Here is a 20,950-nt window from a genome sequence, read left to right as displayed (position 1 = left end):
GAATAAATTGGTGAGCACTGTCTCTATTCTGAGTTAATCTAGCGAGAAAGACAATTGTTATATAAAGCAGTATATGCTTTGTTATGGGCAAGTCCAGGGTGCACAGATCAGGAACATCTTTTGTAGTCTGGGAGTGGGGAGAAAGCGGTAGTTGAATATTTTAAGGATAGCTTAAGATGGAAGTGACAGCTTGGCTGAGACACCTGAAAGTAGAAGTAGGAGTTGGTCAGATGCCAGAAGGGAAAAAGAATGGTCTAGGCAGAAGAAATTGCACGGATGAAGATCCACATGCAGAAGAAAACATGACCAGTTAGGATAATTGGAAGCTCTAGTGTAGACTGCATGGATGGTGTCAGAGCAGAGAGTAGGTAACAGACAGGTTGGGAAGGCATGGTACTCAGTCAAGTTATCTCTTTCAAGAGTTGTAACTGTAATACTGGGCAATAGAGATGATTGGCTGTGGGGATATAGATCTGGCAATGTCCTGTAGGGGTGAAGCCTGAACTCCTAGCAAACCAGCTCCACACGCTAGGGATTCCTCCTTTTTTTGAGTCAGAGTCTGGCTCTGTCGCCCAGGCAGGAGTACAGTGGAACGATCTCGGCTCCCTGCAAGCTCCGCCTCCCGAGTTTTTTTTAGTAGAGACGGGGTTTCACGTGTTAGCCAGGATGGTCTCTATCTCCTGACCTCGTGATCCCCCCGCCTCGGCCTCCCAAACTGCTGGGATTTCAGGCGTGAGCCACCGCGCCCGGCCGGATTCCTCCTTTTAGGTTCAAGTCTCCATTGGCCCTCACACATTTGATTTCCCACCCCTGAACACCTGTAAGATTTACTGTCATATTCTTACAGTGAATGGATTCCCTTTAACACAAGCGAGTACAAAAGGGTTTGTACTTCTTGCTATCAAGTAGTGGAGCCAAACCTCTGATTATTAAGGGGCCACTGGATGTTAGTTATAGCTAGAAGGCAGGGTCCTGTTTGTAGTGTTGGTCTGTTTATTTGGGGAAAGGTATTGACATAAGGCTGAAGCATTGTATGAAAATTTACTGTTTAAAAATCTTAGCGGGAGCTTATACTGCTAGAAGATTCACAAGCGCAGAAGCACTCTGTTTTGCTGCTTTCAAGAAAATAAATGGTTAAGAAGGTGGCCCTAACAACCAATCAACAACCTAATTGCAAGCAAAGTGTCTAAGAGGAAATAACCTGAGTGATGGCCGACCTTGCAGGCAGAACTCTCTGAGGGTGCTTTTCAACTGCGATTTTACCCCCAGGGGACATTTAACAATATCAGAGATATTTTTGGTAGTCACAACTAAGAAGTGGGGTGCTTCTGGCATCCAGTGGGTAGAGGCTGCTGAACATCCAACAATGCACAGGACAAGCAAGAATGAGTCAGCCTGAAATCTCGACAGTGCCAAGATTGAGAAACCCTGCTCTATGACAATAAACAGAACCTTACTCTTTCAGGAACTGAAAAACAGAAACAAAAACAAACTGTCTCTCTGAAATGGTGAAAATGACTTTGGAACTCCCTTGATCTACCTCTACAGTTGCCACGCAAAATAAAATAAACCAATAGTTTCTAGTCTTAAAACAAGAGCGTGAAATGTCCCTTTATCAGGACTGAGGAATATCTGAGGACTAGAGTTGAACATTCAGGTGACAAACTGTTAAACAGTGGTCTCCACAGAGGAGTGTGTTTATCCTAGGGTGGAAAGAAGACAACACACCGGGTTCTGAGAACAGAGCTTCCATTTATTGTTTTTTCTTTCTTTCTTTCTTTTTGAGACGGAGTCTTGCTCTGTTACCCAGGCTGGAGGGCAGTGGCGCGATCTGCACCGCAACCTCCGCCTCCCGGGTACAAGCGATCCTCCTGCCTCAGCCCCGATAGTAGCTGGGATTACAAGCACGAGCCACCATGCCTGGCTAATTTTTGTATTTTTAGGAGAGACGGGGTTTCACTATGTTGGCCAGGCTGGTCTCAAACTCCTGACCTCACGTGATCCACCCGCCTTGGCCTCCCAAAGTACTGGGATTGCAGGCGTAAGCCACCGCCCCTGGCCCCTATTTACATTTTTAACCTTAAAAAAAAATTAAAGTTGCCTTGTGCTTTCATTTGGTCTGGGTGCCAGACAAGTGTTAAATACAGAGAGAGGCCTCCTGAGAGAAGAGCAGACACTTCGTTTGAGGGACTGATGGTGGGAGCTCACTTCCCTGAGAGCATTCTTCTGCCCATGGTCTGGATCAGTCAAAATTATCAGCTTTTTGTTTACTTCCAAGCAACACTACTCCAACTAGCGTAGGTATTGGAACAAATGTTCATAGTCCTGAGGGTACGACACTGATAAGATCCCAAGGGGAAATAAAAAGCTTTCTATTTGAGCAAAAAGGTAAAGCACTATGCAGTCATCTTTTTTGGCGTTCGTGGCACATCATAACAGATCTCACGAAAGCAATTAAAATTCCTATATTATTAGGATAACTTTGCATAATTAAAATTAAATAAGTGTACAACAGCTGAAAACACAGCATTAAATACAACTTTGAAGTCTAATTTTTACCACTTGATAACCGTACGAAACTTTGCGAACATTCTGTGAGTCTTGGCAGTAGATGGCGCTCACCCTTACTAAATAAAAGTCTTAGCAGTGCCTGAACACTAACAGGCACTTAAGAATCCAGCGCTGATGCCAGGCAATCCCGTATCCAGGTCAGGTCACTTTTCTAAGTCTCAAATTTCCTCACTGGTAATGTGGGGGTGGCAGCCGCCCCAATGGCCTCCAACTCAGACCGCTTTTGATTCTCTGACTACAGTGGTGGAGTTGACACAGACCGGCTGCTGCAACCGCCGCCTGAAATAGCAATTCGGAAAAGTCAGGCTGGGAAAGTGACAGAGTAGACGCTCTGCGGCTCTGACCCGGGCGGCCCCTCAGCAGCCCACACTACGTGGGCGGCAAAGCACAAACTCCTTAACCACGTGGTGCCTCCATTCCCCTAGGGAGTCCCATCATAGGATAACTTCCAGCAAAATCAATCTTCAAGAAAAAAGGAAGGGGTCCTGCCGAGAATATAAGGAAACACTCTGGGGATCCGGCAGCACAGCACAAACTTAGTTCTTGTGAGCCGCACAAAACCAACTTCCGCCCCAGCGGAGTTGCGTCCGGAAGGCGCGGCCCTGGAGGTCACGTGGGGCCGCGGAATTACGGCCTGGCGAGGCGGTCAGGTGGACGCCGTAGGCCACGTCATGTCGGCTGTTCCATGAACGTCAGGGTGGGGCCCGTCCCTATCGCAAGTATGAGACAAGTCCAGCTGCGTCGTGAGTGGTAATCGGAGGGCAAGAAGAATGATTTGCAGGGGCTCCCAGTTTTCTTGGCTGTGGCACAGTCTCTTTGAGGGCCAGGTTCCTTCGGTTTCCTCCCAACTCCCCTGGTTCCCCCCGTAGAATTCCCGTTGGTATCGCCCGAGCCCCACCTCCCTCCGCTCCGCCCCCGCACACTGAGAACAGGGGCCCCTCACGTGACCCCAGCGCGCTCCCGCGGGGAAACATAGTCTCGGAGGCGGCGCCGCAGGAGACTGAGGAGTTGACCGAGCGTTGCGCGCCGCAGCTTTTCCCCGGACGTCAGCGTTGAGGACACGATGTCGCGGCTCTCCCGCTCACTGCTTTGGGCCGTCACCTGCCTGGCCGTGCTCTGCGTGCTGTCTGCGGAAGAGAACACAACCCCGCACACGAACGTGACGAGTTTAGCGCCCACCTCCAACATAACCTCGGCGCCGGTGACGTCCCTCCCGCTGGTCACCACTCCGGCACCAGGTGGGCGCGGGCCCTATGGGCTTTCCGCCGAGCCGCACTGCCTGCCCGTCTTGCGGTCGGGGCCCGGGCTGGGGCCAGGGTCGGGCGGGCCGGCCGCGCTCGGGGTGCGGTGGCGACTCCGGCAACATGGCGGCCCGCCTGGAGTCCACTCGCGGTTGAGCCGGGTGGGGAGCGCGCTGGAGGGCAGGGGACTCGCGGTTCCCCGTGGCTGCGGGGCTGGGGCCCACCCCGAAGTGTTGCAAGTCGAGGTGCCTTTTAAAAGTGCATCGTAATCCCTAGCCTCACTTGGGGTCGGAAGTGAGGACGTGGCTTTTCTTCGCGGGGGCAGCGGTGGGGTTGAGGATGGGGCCGGGCGTCGCGCCTCTGAGGTTGGCGGTGGGACCGAGCTGCCTCTCGCTGCGGCCCGTCGCCTCTCTCCGGAGGTAGCTTTTTCCGGAAGTCCGGGAAAGAGAAACTTAAAGACGGTAATGCTCGTTGGTGTCTCAGACTTGAGTCTGAGAAAGTCGCTTGAGATTTAATTACATTGATTCTGCAGATAGCAATAGAATGTAACTGAGGTTTGAGCACGTAGTTAGTGAAAACTTCACACTTCATGGTATGCGAAAAGGAAGAAAAGTACCCATGTATGTACTGAGTGTTTTACGTACGTATCCTAAGGCTAAACTGGAAGGTAAGTAGTGAAACCTAGGAGGTAGGTGCAGAGACAGAGATGAGTAAACTCTCCTCACAGTGTATGTTTATTCTTTTTTCAATTGTTTTTAAAATTTTCTTCACTATGTCCTGTGCTCAGACAGCGTATTAGTAAGTTGTGGAATTGGGATTTGTGCCCAGGTCTGTGGGTTTTCTAAAACCTGATCAGGAGCATGTCTTTTGTTATGTACAGTCGAATAGGGCTGGTTAAGGTATACATACATTTTAAAGCAGAAATTGGCACATACCGTGACAACGCAAAAGAGAGAAGAAAGATAAGTTTGAAGTAATAAGCAGGAGAAACACCAGATGTTTAAAACCTGCAGTCTCGTATGATTGGTTATTGTAGTTAACATTAGTTAAGAAGTAATGTTTGTGTAGTTAACATTGGTTTTTCGACCGAAGAATGCCGAAGTGTAATGATTTTTATCACGGCATTCATAGTCTACAAATTCTCCTCTAGTTTTAGTATTTTATAAAAGTTTGATAAAGTACATAGTAAACTTAACGTTTTGTTAGTTTCAGGAAGATGTAATGGTAACATTTCAAAACGAGGGAAGTAAATTGCAGTATAATACTGGGAATTCTAACCGCACTATTTTTAAGGTGATAGAGCAGAATGTGGTTGTCTCCGACTTAATTTGGCAATTTCCTTTCAGAATTGTAGTGTGTGTGTAAGAGAAGGTTGGAAGTATCAAATTAATTGCCTTTGTGTAATTGAAGTGCGTGCAAAGGAGGTACGTATTTTCTGGAAATCATAAGTGGGTGCGGTGTGGTCTGAAAGGTAGGAAGTTTAGTTCATTGTAAAGAACATTTCAGACATTTCACTCCGCTACACCCATCAAGCACAAAGGTTTTTGAACAGCATATTTTATGTATACAAACTTAAAATTCATTTCTACTTTATGAACCCTCCACCCGCCCACCGTACGTGTCCCAGTCTTTAATAAGTACTAATGGTGAAGTATTGAAAGCAGTGCCTCTGCAGAACTATTTTTTAGGCAGGAGCAAAGCAAATGAAAATATTCAGAGGCATCTAGTTTCTAGGAAAATGAATAGAGCCCAATTCTTTTTTTCTTTCATTTTACTCACTGGAAAATAGAGCGCAATTTTATAGTCCGTTCTTCTCCGGAAATTGAATTATGGTGATAAGTACTTGTTTCTGGACTGTTTGGCCTAGGATGAACTATTGACAAATACCTTGTTAACTTGAATTATATGCACGTGAATATGGCCTTATAGATGTTGTCTCCAGTTGTAGAGGATCCTGTCAAGAGTGGATCATTTATGAATCGAGAATCCCTGGGAAATGATCTTTTTTTGCAGCAGAACGGGCATCATCAGGGCTTGGGTTCAACCTGTTAAACTACTACTGTTACTACTAAAAATCTCAGGGTTTTATCTGATGTTTGGGGGTAGTGATTTTCTCATATGTAGTGTTGGTCTTACAGCCAAGCCTTTTTCTCAATATTTTTATGTATTAAGGATGCTTTGAAATGCCTGAATCCTTAATGACTGTGTGTGTCTTTCAACTAGTTGTCCTGTGAAAAAGGATTGGTTAGATAGATACCATCAGGCACTGTACTAAGAGTGACCACTAGCTTGTTTGTTTTTCTAATGCGTTTACTTACAGCTTTGTAATGATTGGAATTTCTTAGTAAGCCAGTTTATAAAGTTTTATCATTTCTTTGAATTAGTAATTTTGGTGCTGTATGTAATACTTACTGTTCAAAAAGATAAGTAATACAGATTCAGATAAGATACCAGTAAAATCATTGATTTCATGCATCTCTTCCCCCAACCCCCCAGAAACCTGTGAAGGTCGAAACAGCTGCGTTTCCTGTTTTAATGCTAGCACTGTTAATACTACCTGCTTTTGGATAGAATGTAAAGGTAAGAAACTTTGGGGATGCAGAACTGTTTTGTTATAACATTTTAAAATACAATAACTCTTGAACACTTGGAAGTTATGTAGGACATTTAGGATATTGTGCACTATTTTGTAAATCCAGTACTCCTTTAAAGTGCCAGTTGCCTAGCACTCCTCCTGAAAGTCTCTTTTTGTTTCCCATCCCCCCTTTAGATTCCTGAATACTTGATAACTAAAGCTCAGTAGTTTGTTTTTTTATGAGATGGAGTCTCCTGTGTTGCCCAGGTTGGTCTTGAAATCCTAGGCTCGAGCAATCCTCGTAGCTTGGCCTCCCTAGTAGCCAAGGCTACAGGTGCGTGCTTCCTCGCCTAGTTTTTTTAAAAGGCTGTTTTAAGGATTAAGAGTACTTTAATAAACTGAAATTAACTGTGAATGAAGGTTATGTTGAAAACTGTTTGAGACATTGATTTACAGATGTCCTGCAACGTGAAATACGAAGAGACCTGATTAACTGTTGGATGCTTAGGTATAGAGAAGAATGAGGTGGGGAGAGTTGACTCTTCTGTGCTTTTGTTAATACAAGAGGTAGAGAACTAGCGGGAAGGACATTGAAATTCAATAAAGTTCTTAGTAGAACCATGAGATTACTGCATAAATTATTTTAATTCTGTTTTTTAATGTAAAGTGGTTGTACTGCCTTATCAGTAAAACAATGTAGTCGTTTTGGTGGTTTTTTGTTTGTTTTTAAGTAGAAAAGCCAAAGCTACATAAGTTTTTTTATTTGGTAAAAATTTTAGTAGTACTAGAAATTACATCACTACGTAAATTTCAAAAGGCTCTTTAAGGTATGAACTAAATTGGGCTAAATTAACTTTTTTGTTATAGAAGTGTCTCTTTTTTAGGTCATAAAATGGGATTTAAGGGTGTACTCTTCACCTTTATGTGAGAGTATGCAAGACTTGGTGAATTTTGGAGATGGAATGCTCTACTTTAAGATTTCTTGGGAAAGGTTCTCCCCTTAACTCTTGCTCCAAGTCTACATATCCAGTAAAGTTATTTTAGAAGGTATAGAAGACTAAAGCAGTGAGATCTGGAATAGAGTTTCTGCGGTGTTATGGGGTGCCTCTTCTGTTTACTAAACCTCTTAATAAAAACCCTGACCACTTCAACTTACTGTCTCTGCCCTTTTTTGTTTTTCTTTTTTAATAGGAGTTCTGTATTCTTAGTAGAGGCAGGGTCTCACCATACTGGTCAGGCTGGTCTCGAACTCCTGACCTCAGGTGATCCTCCCGCCTTGGCCTCCCAAAGTGCTGAGATTATAGGGATGAGCCACCTGCCCTCTTTTTAGATGATGGCTGCCTTTCTTGATTGTGCAGCAGTCTTTCCACAATTCTGAGATCTAAGTGTTGCAGATTTATCTGTTCTGTATATTAATGTGGATTTTTAATGCATAAAAGAGGGATCCTGTGTAATCTCTCAAGTCAGTGGGAAAAGGAGAATGACAGGATTTTATCTGTGGGTTTAACTTTGGGTCAAAACACCTCTAAAGTTGGTTGTTGTCCCCCCCCCCACTTCTAAAGTGTTTGGGTTTGATGTCATAGAGCTTAGTAGCAAAGTCAAAGATAATACAAATGGGTGGTTGATGCTGTTTGTCTCTTTTTTCCACCCCCCCCCCACCCCCGCCAACAGATGAGAGCTATTGTTCACATAACTCAACAGTTAGTGATTGTCAAGTGGGGAACACGACAGACTTCTGTTCTGGTGAGTATTCATATTGGCTGCTTGGAAGCTGACCACAGAGAGGTGAGGAAGATCATTGCCTCAGAAAACCTTGTTTCAGTGCTTTGTTTGAAGCATTGCCATAATTCTCATCTTGTTAGAATTGGAATATGAATAACATATTCATATTGATCGATTAAAGGATGCTATTTGAAGCGTGATTTAGTGATTTAGCTACAGTGTGGATGCTGTAAGTGTAGATGCATTTTCTGCCCCCACACTTTTTTTTTTTTTTTTTTAAAGCTTTTCTAGGAATTCATCACAGTTTAGACCCTATGTATCTTGCAGGTCTGGAAAACCTCATTCTGGCACTTTCTGTGTTATGATACTGGGGATTGTTGATTGTTACATTTAGTCTGCAGCATAGTTGGTGCTATGGTTAAATGAGCTTTTCTATACCCATCAGTTTTCTGTATTTTAATCTAAGTAACTTGATTGCTCTTTAACCTTTACTATTCATCCAACAAAATGTTAAAATTCTACTTGAAGCTGCTGATTTTTCTAATGAGATTGTAAATCAGTGGGAAAGGCATGTTCCTAATTTGATGCATAGATAATAATTGAAGAGAAAAAGATTTTTGTGGAGTATGTCTAACCTTGGAAGACTACCTTTGACTCTTTAATTTTGGTAGGGGTTGCCCCATCCCAGTGTGAATTTGGTAACTGAAGATTTCATTAGTATTAGATCAGTTTTACTTTACACGGGGTGCATAATATAGTTCAGTGGTACAAGAACAAACTTTTTTTGAGACAGTCTCTTTGTTGCCCAGGCTGGAGTGCAGTGGCGCAATCATAACTCATTGCCACTTCGTATTCCTGGGCTTAAGCAATCCTCCTGCCTCAGCCTCCCCAGAACCTGGGATTACGGGTGCATGCCACCATAACTGGCTAACTTAAAAAGTTTTTGTAGAGATGGTGTCTCACTATGTTGCCCAGGCTGGTCTTGAACTCCTGGGCTCAAGCAGTCTTCCCACGTTGGCTTCTCAGAGTGGTGAAATTACATGCTCGAGCCCCCAGACCTGGCCCAAACATTTTTAATAGTTATTTATTTTAATATGTGTGAGATAAACTAATAACTGTCAGACCTGTGGTTTTGTGATACTGCTTAGAGACAAAATTAAGTAATGAAGATTTTGTTATTATTAGAACGTTTTTGAAAACACTGATTTAAAGGAAAACTGAATTTTTAATGCTGCTTATTTGATGATATACCAGTTAGAATTGGTTCTAATTATACCAGTTAGAAATAGTTTCAGCTGTGAAGGACATAAACCCCCAAATTACAATGGTTTAAGCAGTGGACTGATTTACTTTTCTCTCATGTAAAGGAAGTCTGGAGTAGAGTTCAGTTCAGCTCTGCAACCATTAGGGACTGAGGCTTCTTTAGGTTTTCACTCTTTCACTTCTCAAAAATGGCTTTGACCCTACTGTCCAAGGTGGGTGCTTATGTTCCAGCCATCACATTGATTTTTTTCCTGCCAGCAGGATGAAGAAGGGAGTGAAAGGCTTGTATCTTACTTTAAGGATGTTTCCTAGAGGTTACGCATGATGACCTAGATGCACTGGAGACTAGGAAATGTCTTTTCAGGAGGAAGGGAGGTGTTGATAAAAATTGGTGATTCTATTTCTAAAGAAGAAGAGACTGGTATTTGGGGGCAACTGTCAGTCTCTTCCACAGGTAGTACTTAAGTATGGTAAAAAGTGGTACTCAAATGATTGCAGGTCAGGAAGTAGCGTTATAGATTGTGATATTTTAAATAGCTTTGAGGTATATGGTTTTTCTTTTTTCTTTTTTTAGTAGTGCCCACAGCCACTCTGGTGCCAACAGCCAATTCTACAGGTAATTCAAGATGACCATTTTCTTCCTTTTCCTTCAGTATTTTTAAGCTCTTGATGGATTAATTTTAAATAATTATGTAAAAGTTGTTAGTATAATTTTAAAGATGAGTAAAAACTTAAAGTCTTAGACCACAGCAGTTAACGTTAATCTCTACCTTTTGTGACAGTGACACATAGCTCCAGTGTTTTGTATTTGGTGAGTATGAGCAGATTTGCTGAGGCTGTGTACGTTGAGTCTATAAAGTACTTTTTATAGATTTAGTGGAAATCTTGGGAAATGTAGAAGCTTAAAGCAAATTATAATTATTATCATCCAGAGCACCCCAAAATGTTTTCAGTGATTAATTTCTTCTAGTCTTTTTTATATGTGTATCTAAATAAATACACTTTTTATGAAATTGTACGATAATGCTCATGCACCTTTGTATTTCTTTTTTTTTTCTTTTTTTTCTTTTTTCTTTTTTTATTGGAGGCGAAGTCTTGCTCTGTTGCCCAGGCTGGAGTGCAGTGGTGCAATCTTGGCTCACTGCAGCCTTCACCTCCCAAGTTCAAGTGATTCTCTTGCCTCAGACTCCTGAGTCGCAGGGATTACAGGCACCTGCCATCATGCCCAACTAATTTTTGTATTTTTAGTAGAGACACGGTTTCACCACGTTGGCCAGGCTGGTCTTGAAATCCTAACTTCAAGTGATCCGCCCACCTCAGACTCCCAAAGAGCTGGGATTACAGGTGTGAGCCACCGTGCCCAGCCTGTATTTTCTCTATTAATGTAAACATTATGGTATACACTTAACCCATCCTGCTCTTGATTGGAGAGTTAGGATGTCTCTCACTCTCCATGCAGTGAACATCTTATATGGAATTGCATTTGTATTTATGTCTGATAGGATTGAGTCAACAGAATTTCTAGGTCAGAGGGTATGATTATTTCAAGACTTTCCAGAAAGATTTATTATTTTCATTCCTGTCAACCTGAAAAGTTTTTATCATACCCTCAACAGCGTGGATAAGAACTCCTTAAAATTTACTAACTTGATAGGAAAAGTAAATATTAAATACTTAACATTTTACCAATATTAAATGCATCTATTCCAAGACAAGTACTAGGGTAGGTGGTAGGGATAAGCCAGCCTTTTGTCTGCTGTAGGAACAATGAAAGATCTCAGCACAGCAGGTTGGGAAATTTGTAGGAAGGTATGTGTATTGGGTGGGATGCAGATGTGGTGATAGCTTGGTAGTGAAACGGCACTGGTAAAACTTGGAGAGAGCCTCCCAGGTGGAGCTGCAGGTTAGCACATGTGGAGGAGATGTGTAGTACAGTGAGGTCAAAGAGTGTCCCATCCTGTGCAAGGTGAGAAGCAGTTAAGTTGATCTGTCACCAGGGCAAGAGCAGAATGGAGAAGCACCTTTGTATTCCTTGATGGTAGACTTGGATGTTATCCTGAAAGATTTTAAAGTATGTAGGTCATATGATCAGACTTGCATTTTAGTAAAAGAACTTATTTTGGCATTGTGGAGAGTAGGTTGGAACGATGCCAGAAGGAATTCAGGAGATTAGATAGCCAGTTACAGTAATTCTAGAGGACAGAGGTGGGCTGCAGATGTTTGCAAATAGGTTTAGAAAGTAGAAGGGGTAGGACTTCATGACCGAGAGGAGAAGAGGTAGAGTGATAGGGAGAAGGGGAGGAATTTTCACCAAAGTAAGCAAGAAAGAGGAAGAGCAGTCATTGATGGTTGGGGCTGTCATTTGGAATTTTAGTTTAAGATGCCTAGAATCCATTTAAGTGGAATCTGTTCAGTATTCGGGAAACTGCAAGTCAGGCAAGAGCTCTTGGTTAAAAATATAAATTGGCATAGATAGTAGTAGAGGCACTGGAGGAGCATATAGAAAGAAGGGATGGGGCTTGAGGACCAGACTCAAGGAAACAGTAATGTCTAAGGGCTAGGAAGAGGATAGGGGAGGAAATAGGGATGGGTAGGGTAGTTAAAAAGCCCAGAGAAGTATGTGCAAGAAACTAACCGTATGTGGTTGTGGGTGTCGTTTTTCAAAGGAAAAAGTGGTCAAGTGCTATAACAAGGACAAGAACTCAATCTTGAAACAGTTGGGCAGCGGTGTGTGGAGCTGGCTTGGACAAAGCCAGTTTTGCTAGCCAGTTATGGGTAGCTCTTTCCAACCCGTGTTCAGTGATACCATGTTGGTAACTTGAAACTGGTTACCGTGGAAATAGTCATGCCATGGAAGTCTGCAAATGATACAAAACTTATTTTGAGCTGATGATTATATGGTGATGTGGTTGTAAATGTTTAACACTCATTAGAAGACATTGACTAAGTAGGATGTTGAAGGTTGCTGAAAGCAGAGGTGTTTGGAGAAAAGTAATTTTCAGAAGGTTGGTTATGAAAAGAAAATGGGGTGCAGGAAGTAGGGGAACAATTTCTTCAGAACTGTTGTTCATTTCTTCAGAACTAGGTTCACTCTTGATGTAGTTCTCTGCAGCTTTCTCCACCCTGGGTCCTCCTGTGAATTGCCATGAGTCTTTTGTGCTGTAGCTCTCTTTGGTGCTGTAAAGGTGGAAAGTGGCAAGGGCTTATCTGCAGAAAATGCATCAATTGACACTAGTTGAAGAACAAACCTTTAGGCGGTTGCTTTTCCTGGCATGTGTACCTTCTGCCAAAGAGAGCAAGTGAGAAATGAAGGGGCAGTTAATGCAAAGAGAATCTAATTTATATAGAAGGGTGTATAATGAGGTTAATTATAATGGCCCTCCTTCAGTACAAATAATAGAATAGCCAAAATATGTCAGATATAGTGGAAAATGTTTATATGAAGTGGAAGATAAACTGTATTAAGCAATTGTAGTACAATTTTAGCTTTTGTTGTATACATGCCTAGAAAAATGGCAGGAAGTAACCTTTTTCTCGGATGGGACTAATTCAGTATTTTTATGGCATTTTCTAGATTTTCTTACCACTAATAGCAGCTTTTATAACTTAAGATTTTTTTTTGTTACCTTTCCTAATGATTTTTTTTTTTTTTTTTAGTAAAACAGTAGGTCAACAAGTATATTCCCTAAGTGGTGCTTTTATTTTGAAAATATTGTCAATGTAATACTTTTTTCAAAATTGAAAATAAAATATTTTGCCTACTTATAAAAAAGAACTAGTTTTTACCTTGTTCTGAGGCTGGGTAGTGAGAATCAAAAATTGCAAATTTGCAGAATTTTTTTTCTAACATTGTCAAACAATTAGAAATAGTGTTTTGAGATTGAACAGAATTTGATGTGTTTAACTTGTAAAGTTATTTTTTGTTGTTACATAGAAGCAGTAAAAACCTTGATAGGAATAATGAGCTTTAACGTAATCACAGCCTCTAATCTAGGAATTCTGTGTAAGGACCAGTCTTATCAGAGATAAGGTCAAATATTTTCCCCTAAGATTTTCCCAGCATGGAGAGATGAGAGAACTGTTTAATCAAGAGCAGAATGGATGAAAGTATGTACAACAATGCTTGAAGTAAGAGGGAAAAGAAAGCAAATAGGTCTGAACATATCCATCAGTATTATTTGTGTATCACCTATTAGCTTCTAAGTAGTATCAGTACTAATAAAAAGTCTTAAGCTCTCTGTTTACTCATTGTCATGTAAAAATTAGAATACTTTAGTTTCCTAGGATTCTGTCAACTTTGGGACATGGGTAGTCTGCCTGTTACGAGAGTCCTCGTCTTTAAAGATCTGCTTTTAGCAATATTCAGATATTTAGCAATATCTGAAAACTGTCAAGCCCTGCTCTTTCAGTGTATATTTACTGTTAAAGCACAGAACTTCCTCTTTTATATTAGTAGAATTTGGGAGGATGCTGATTCCTATTGAGGTTTTTATTTTGATTGTTTGAAAGTCTAATACAGTGAAAAGATTACCTCATTTCTGTGCTTCATCAATAGGTATTTGGCACCCTTTCCCTGTCTTTTGTGGGTTAAGCATATCACTTTGAAGTCTATTCAGTTATGTACTTTAAACAGAAGTAACATTTGTTTTCCAGATTCTCTTTAGCCCTCAAATCCTTTTTTCTGAAACAGTACAAAAATGAATGTTTGCATAGCACCTTACATTTTTATAAAAATATAACTCTCATATGATTAATCTTCCTCATCTTTCCCCAAAGCATCCCTAGCTGCCCACCAGCATAAGCAGATCCTCATATTGAAGCCCTTGCACTCTGAAGCCTGACTTACCTAATGATTTCCTAAGACAAAAGAAGCTCTCTTAGCTAGTGACTCCTACAGTGCACTTTCCAAAAATTTGAACCCTACCCTTAGGACAACCTCTTAATGAAACCTTTCTCAAACGCTCCAGCAAACTTTGAATTTATTTGGTAGCCATTTGGATGTTAGAAAAAATGTTAATTTGTATAAACTATATTCACATCCTTCCTTTCTGAAAGCCTTGGTCAGACTTCTATTAGTATTGATACTACTAGTAGAAATTTAATAGGTAATATACTGGCTGGACACGGTGAGTCATGCCTGTTATCTCAGCACTTTGGGAGGCCAAGGTGGGCAGATCACTTGAGTTCAGGAGTTCGAAACCAGCTTGGGCAACATGGTGAAACCCCATCTCTACTAAAATTACAAAAGTTAGTTGGGTGCAGTGGCGGATGCCTGTAATCCCAGCTACTTGGGAGGCTGAGGCAGGAGAATCACTTGAACCCAGGAGGCAGAGGTTGCAGTGGGCCGAGATCGCAGCATTGCATTCCAGCCTGGGCAACAGAGTGAGAGACTCTCGGAAAAAAAAAAAAAAAAATTGATGATACACTAATTATTTAGTAGCTCTTTGGATGCTAGGAAAAATGTTAATTTGTATAAACTATAACCACATATATGAGAACTCTTACAGATGACAACTTGTAATACACATTGTTCACTGTTCCCTTCTTAAGAGTGATTTAGGCTGGGCACGGTGGCTCACGCCTGTAATCCCAGCACTTTGGGAGGCTGAGGCGGGCAGATCACCTGAGGTCAGACTTCAAGACCAGCCTCGTCAACGTGGTGAAACCCCGTCTCTCCTAAAAATAAAAAATTAGCCGGGCATGGTGGCACGTGCCTATAATCCCAGCTACACAGGAGGCTGAGGGAGGAGAATTGTTTGAACCCGGGAGACGGAGGTTGCAGTGAGCCAAGAATGCGCCATTGGACTTCCAGCCTGGGTGACAGAGCAAGACTCCGCCTCAAAAAAAAAGAGTGCTTTAGTCCCTAAAATGATTTTATGTTCAAACTGATCCTTCTCAGAATGTGCATTTCTTTAGCGGTATCATCAACTCTTAGGCTGGTGCGAAAGTAATTGCAGTTCTTGCCAATAAAAGTAATGGCAACTCAAGTAGTATTTTGTCCCCATGCTATGTGGTGGACTAGAGCTTACACTTGGGCTCTTAGAATCTTATGTTGGGGAACTGCGGGCCCAGGGCCCCTGTTCTTATAAAGCTTCATTGGGAACATACCATGCCCATTCATATGCAGGGTGACTTTGGCTGCTTTTGCATTACACAGTGCCCAAAGAGTAAAATATTTGCTTTCAACCTGTTTAAGAAAAGTTTGCCAACCCCTGAAGTGAAGAAGATAGGCAAATCTCAGTACCCTTGTAAGAGAGAACTTACGACTTTATACTTATGACTTTAATAGTTTTTGTCTTAGGAGAAAGATTATGAAGAACCGATAGTTTCCTCCCCTAAATATATTCTTGCCCTTGGCTGTGAGCAAGATAAAAAAGTTTTGGCAAATTTTATCCAGATATATACATAAGTTTTATACAAGATATATACATAGATATTAATAATTTTATGATTGCTTAATGTTTTAAAATACACTTAAATCCTAGTATTCTTGGGTGCATAGCTATGTTAGTGAACCATTAACTGAAATTTGGCTTTTGGTCTCTTAAAAAATTGAAAGCATGTTGAAGTTGGCAGCATTATTTTTTGAAGCTGTTAGATAACTGGGAAGCTAGAAATTTAAGATTTTTTTAAAAGACATTTTGTTTTCATTCCAGCTAAACCCACAGTTCAGCCCTCCCCTTCTACAACTTCCAAGACAGTTACTACATCAGGTAATTGAGGCTTTTTAGATTAACAGTGATGTAGGATGTGTGTACGATGTTGCCCTTCACAATTTCTACCATCATTTTCCAGGTTTCTTCATTAATGGTTATGGAACTGCTCTTACATTTAGGGGGGATCAAGGTAGTGCTTTGTTAACACAATAATGATAGCTTTGCTGAAATGCCTCTTCTTATTTTTAACTGTGTAATCACATTTGATGTGACACTTTAGAATTAAGTAGTAATGTTTTTCCAAACATTTCAGTACAACTTGTATGTAAAATCGGATTGGTTGTGTGCTGTATAAGAGAGCATGGCAATTTGAGGGAAGATATATATCCGTCCTTTTCACTGAGAAAGGTCTAAAAAGTCTGAATCACTACCAGATGTGCACCTCACTTACTTAACCTTTTCTTAACATTGCTCAGTAATGTGAATATTAGCTTGTTATTAAATGATGATTTGACATAATTAATTTAAGTCATATTTAGATTATGCCACAGGATACTGTAGTTACACAGGTTAGGAATCCTTTCCTCCACCCATATTTTTAAAAAACTGATGCTAATGAATCTTCTACCTGCTTTTTGTGATTTCTTTGGCTTCATGCTTACGCCACCTTTTTCTCATTTTCAGTGAAGCCACTCAGTCTTCACAAGAAGGAATACAAAACGGTTGTGATTAATTTTAAAGTAACCAACTTGTACAGCCACTGTACTAAGAAAAAAGTAACAGTTATTTTAAATGGGAAATCGCTTTTTCTGTTTCCTCTTGAAACATTTTACTGCCTGAAAAGAAATTCAGATTTTTGTTTTTTCCTTATTACTTGATAATACTTTCTCACGTGAAATTTATTGGCAGGATATGCCTTTAAAAACAAATTATTTTACTTGTTGAAATTATAATTTGCATATTATTAAGATTATTTTTGTAACATGAAAAATTGCAACCATATTTTTGACCTAATACTAGTAAATTCACAATTCATGTGAATTTTCAGTACTATTGATGTTTACAGTCGCGATTAACTAAAAGTACATAGTCTGAAGAAATTGTCGCATATTTTAGAAGTGTTTGATATATTCCCAGGGCACAATTTACATACCAGGAGAATTTTTCCCATTGTTTTTATATTTGTAGTAGTACGACAACATTGACCACTTTGTATCCTTCGGTGGAAATGAAAAATGGCATATGGTTGTCTTCCTCAATTAGGGATAAATTCTAGCTGTAAAGACTTGACTCGAGGAAATAATTTATAGAATTTAACACATGGCAAAATAGAGGCTCAGGTGAGTCTTTAAATTACAGTAGAGGACCATGAAACTTAGGAATGTTGCTTCTCTGTCTTCCCTAACAGGTACAACAAATACCACTGTGACTCCAACCTCACAACCTGTGCGAAAGTCTACCTTTGATGCAGCCAGTTTCATTGGAGGAATTGTCCTGGTCTTGGGTGTGCAGGCTGTAATTTTCTTTCTTTATAAATTCTGCAAATCTAAAGAACGAAATTACCACACTCTGTAAACAGACCCGTTGAATTAATAAGGACTGGTGATTCATTTGTGTAACTCACTGAAACCAAAATACTATCTTTCAAGATGTCCCACATGGAAGACGCTATTCCAGGATCTTTAAATTTCCATGGATGCATATAGGATGTTTGGGAGCATCATCCGTGAAGAAAAAAATCAATTAAATCATTGTGTTCAACAGGAATATTTAAAATACTCTGCATGAATCCTGTGGCCGTCTTCTTTTGTTCTAAATAGCTGCTGCTGTGGGATTATATTTTTTTTTTCCTTAACATGCCAAATGTAACTTTCTGTAAGTGATGGAAAATGTTGTCTGTGCAGACAACATCATGACTCTTGGCAGTTTAAATTTAGTAATTTTAATTTAGTGAGCAGAATTGAGAAGAACGTGCCAAATGAGAATCAATTAGGTGGATTTTTGGCTGTCATTTCAAAAGTGGAATAAATTTATAAATTTAGTAGTACAAATGGTATCCTTAGAGTAAAATTTTGTGCTTGATAACAGCTATTTTTTCTACATTAGAAATAAGATGCCACACAAGGAATTACATTCCAGATTTAAAGAAATGAAAGGATACCATTAGTGTATAACAGGTTATTCATACTTACAAAGCACCTTATGTCATTGAGAAAATAAAGAACAGTGCCTTAGAAGACAGTGAAAGGTAAGCTCTAGCTATTGTGATTTGTTCTTTCACATTAAAGAAGGGAAAGATTGGTCAGCGGATGTAACTTGGATGTGAGCAAGTAAACCTGTTTTAGATATCATACTGTTAATATTTAATTGAAAATTTATTTCAGAGCAGAGAAACTTAAGCTAAAGGCTGTTATACAAAATTGAAAGACTTCATATATTGAATCTCCCAACATTTTTCTTATGGCTGTTGAAAAGTATAGAGCTAAATTGATTTAATTATACTTTCCTTGGTACTTTAAAAAGTATGCTAGCATTATTGTACCTTGAAAGGATTTCCACCAGACTTTCTTGAGAAGTGACTTCTTTGGTGAGGCAAGAAGGAGATACATTATTTTAGAATCATTTACTATTTAAATGAGACAATCTTATTATTTTAGAATCATTTATTTAAATGAGACAATCATTTTAAGTTTTAAGACAGAAGTGACCAATGTAATTTCAAAACACCTAAGGATTTTTTGGTTGATCAGGTTACTGTAGATTTTTACTGATTGTCCTGGATAAATAGACTGTGCTTTTTCTTTTTCTCTCCCTTCCTTTCTTCTTGGTTTCCCATAGTATAATAAGCATGCATACTTTAACTTCTATAGTTTTCTTGTTTAGAGGGTCTTCAGTTTTAGAGAATTATTTCTCCCTTGCCTTTGACTCATTGGACTAGTTCAGAGGCTTTAAGTAGTTTAAAATGGGCTTTTGCTTTTCTAGGTCATTAACGGTTTTTATTTAGTTTCTTTAGCCAATAGTGGCTGAGTTTCGCACTTGATTTTCAATATTTTATAGTAAGAAATGACAGATTGCTTGGGTTCATTTCATAAACTGAAACTCTGCATTTAGATAACTGTTAAAGGTTATTAAGATGAAGATTTACTGTTTCTTTGTTACTCGGTACAGCTGTTTGTTTTACTTGCACATTTGTACATATACCTAATGTTTTCAAGTGCCTTAATTGTTTAAAATCTCTGGCTTCAAAGTTTCTTGGGGAAAGGTAGGTTTACCTCACATTTTTTGTTTCCATTAGTAATATTCTAGGTACCTCACAAAATGTATTATGGTGCCATGGCTGTTAGTTTTTAGTAAGTGCTGTAGGATTAATTTGAAAATAGGCAGAATTCCATTCCTCCAAGGTGGCAAAAATTAGCTACAATGATGTAATTGTCCTTTTCCTGGGTATGAATTCCCTGACACACATTAATGTCAACATATGTAGCAAATTTTGTGAAAATGTAACAATTTGAAGGTTCTGTAATTTTGAGCACTGCTCTAACAACAACAAGCATAATATAAAATTAGTTAGATTTTGCAGGTCTGCAGATGAGCTCTTGCAACAGAACTCACAGCCTTTTTACTTTTTCCCCTAACTTTAGCAATGTAGTGTCTTGAGCCATTAATAATTTTTGGGTTTTTTTTTTTAAAATCCAGAAGGTAATAGAAACCTTTTCAGATTTTTCATCTGATTTGTTCTTGCAGATGTTCTTCTATCAGATACCTTATTTTACCTTACAGATATTTGTTGCACAGGCAGATACTGCTGTATTTAGACATTTCTATTTCAGTTCATTAAAAACTGCAAAACCAATCTGTATCATGTACCAAACTGACTTAAAATAAATCTACATGTTTATTGAATTAATAGTGTGTTATTGCGTTTTGCTTATAAAATTTAATGCTTGCTAGATTTATCTTAGTCCACTTGGGGTGGGTGTTCTACTCAATTTCTATTGCTCCTCTAGACCAGCAGATAGTTACTAAGGTGCATGTTCATATCAATAGAAAGCAGAGCCTTGGAAGTAATAGGTGGAGGGAGGACTTGGTACTCCTGTGGGAGTGATTTGCAAGTTGATCTTCCACAAATCAATAGAAATTATGCTGTAGTTTTCCAGTAATTTATGAGAGGAATACTATCTTGTTTTTATATATTTGAAAGCTAGTTTGTGACTTTCTGCCATTTTAGTTCATACTGCATATAAAGTAAAAACCAAGTACTATTTGGTATAAAATTACTACCAAGCTACATGCTGTGATTTTAAAATGTGGTTCTTGTTATTTTGTGGGCAAAATTATGTTCTAGTTTAAATCACTGGACTTGAACTAAGAATTTACTTCTCTATAAGCCTTAAAACCTCTAAGGGTGGACTGAATAATTCACTTTAGAAATCATGAATTTTGGGTTTTGTATTAGCCTTACACATGGTCACATTTGATTTAAGTAATACAAAACTTGATGCTAAGCTTAATGACTCTGGTAAACATTAGAAACAAATTTTTTTTTTTTTTGATATGGAGTCTCACTCTTGTCACCTAGGCTGGAGTGCAGTGGTGCGACCTCAGCTCACTGCAGCCTCCACCTCCCAGGTTCAAGCGATTCTCCTGCCTCAGCCTCCTGAGTGGCTGGGATTACAGGCGCCCACCACTATGGCCAGCTAATTTTTGTATTTTTTTTTAGTAGAGATGGGGTTTCGCCGTGTTGGCCAGGCTGATCTCGAACTCCTGGCCTCAAGTGATCCACCTGCCTTGGCCTCCCAAAGTGCTGGGATTATAGGCGTGAGCCATCATGCCGGGCCTTGTCCAGTGTTTTTTAGTCATTTCAGAATCCAGCCTCATTTCATCGCAGCTGGAAGAAAAAGTTCAAGATAGGGTTTATAATG

General features: G+C 39.9%; 1 protein-coding gene across 4 annotated transcripts; it reads left to right on the top strand.

Annotated features, from left to right (window-relative positions):
* Positions 1-3,200: 3,200 nt before the first annotated feature.
* CD164 (CD164 molecule) lies at positions 3,201-19,935 on the top strand. Of its 4 annotated transcripts, none has more exons than XM_009206314.3 (6): positions 3,201-3,809; positions 6,309-6,392; positions 8,059-8,130; positions 9,950-9,988; positions 16,029-16,085; positions 17,437-19,935. In XM_009206314.3, exons 1-6 carry the CDS (start codon positions 3,635-3,637, stop codon positions 17,601-17,603), a joined length of 594 nt encoding a protein of 197 aa, XP_009204578.1. In that variant the 5' UTR covers positions 3,201-3,634; the 3' UTR covers positions 17,604-19,935. The 4 variants fall into 4 exon arrangements, with proteins under 4 accessions (XP_009204578.1, XP_009204579.1, XP_009204577.1 ...); XM_009206313.2 differs by having other exon boundaries at positions 3,243-3,809; positions 9,947-9,988; XM_021938015.2 differs by lacking the exon at positions 3,201-3,809 and adding an exon at positions 4,300-4,479.
* The last annotated feature ends 1,015 nt before the right edge of the window (positions 19,936-20,950 follow it).

The sequence above is a fragment of the Papio anubis genome, chromosome 6, assembly GCF_008728515.1.
Source record: "Papio anubis isolate 15944 chromosome 6, Panubis1.0, whole genome shotgun sequence".
Taxonomy (NCBI): domain Eukaryota; kingdom Metazoa; phylum Chordata; class Mammalia; order Primates; family Cercopithecidae; genus Papio; species Papio anubis.
The sequence above is the reverse complement of the archived record's forward strand: the minus strand, read 5'-3'. Positions and strand labels throughout refer to the sequence as shown.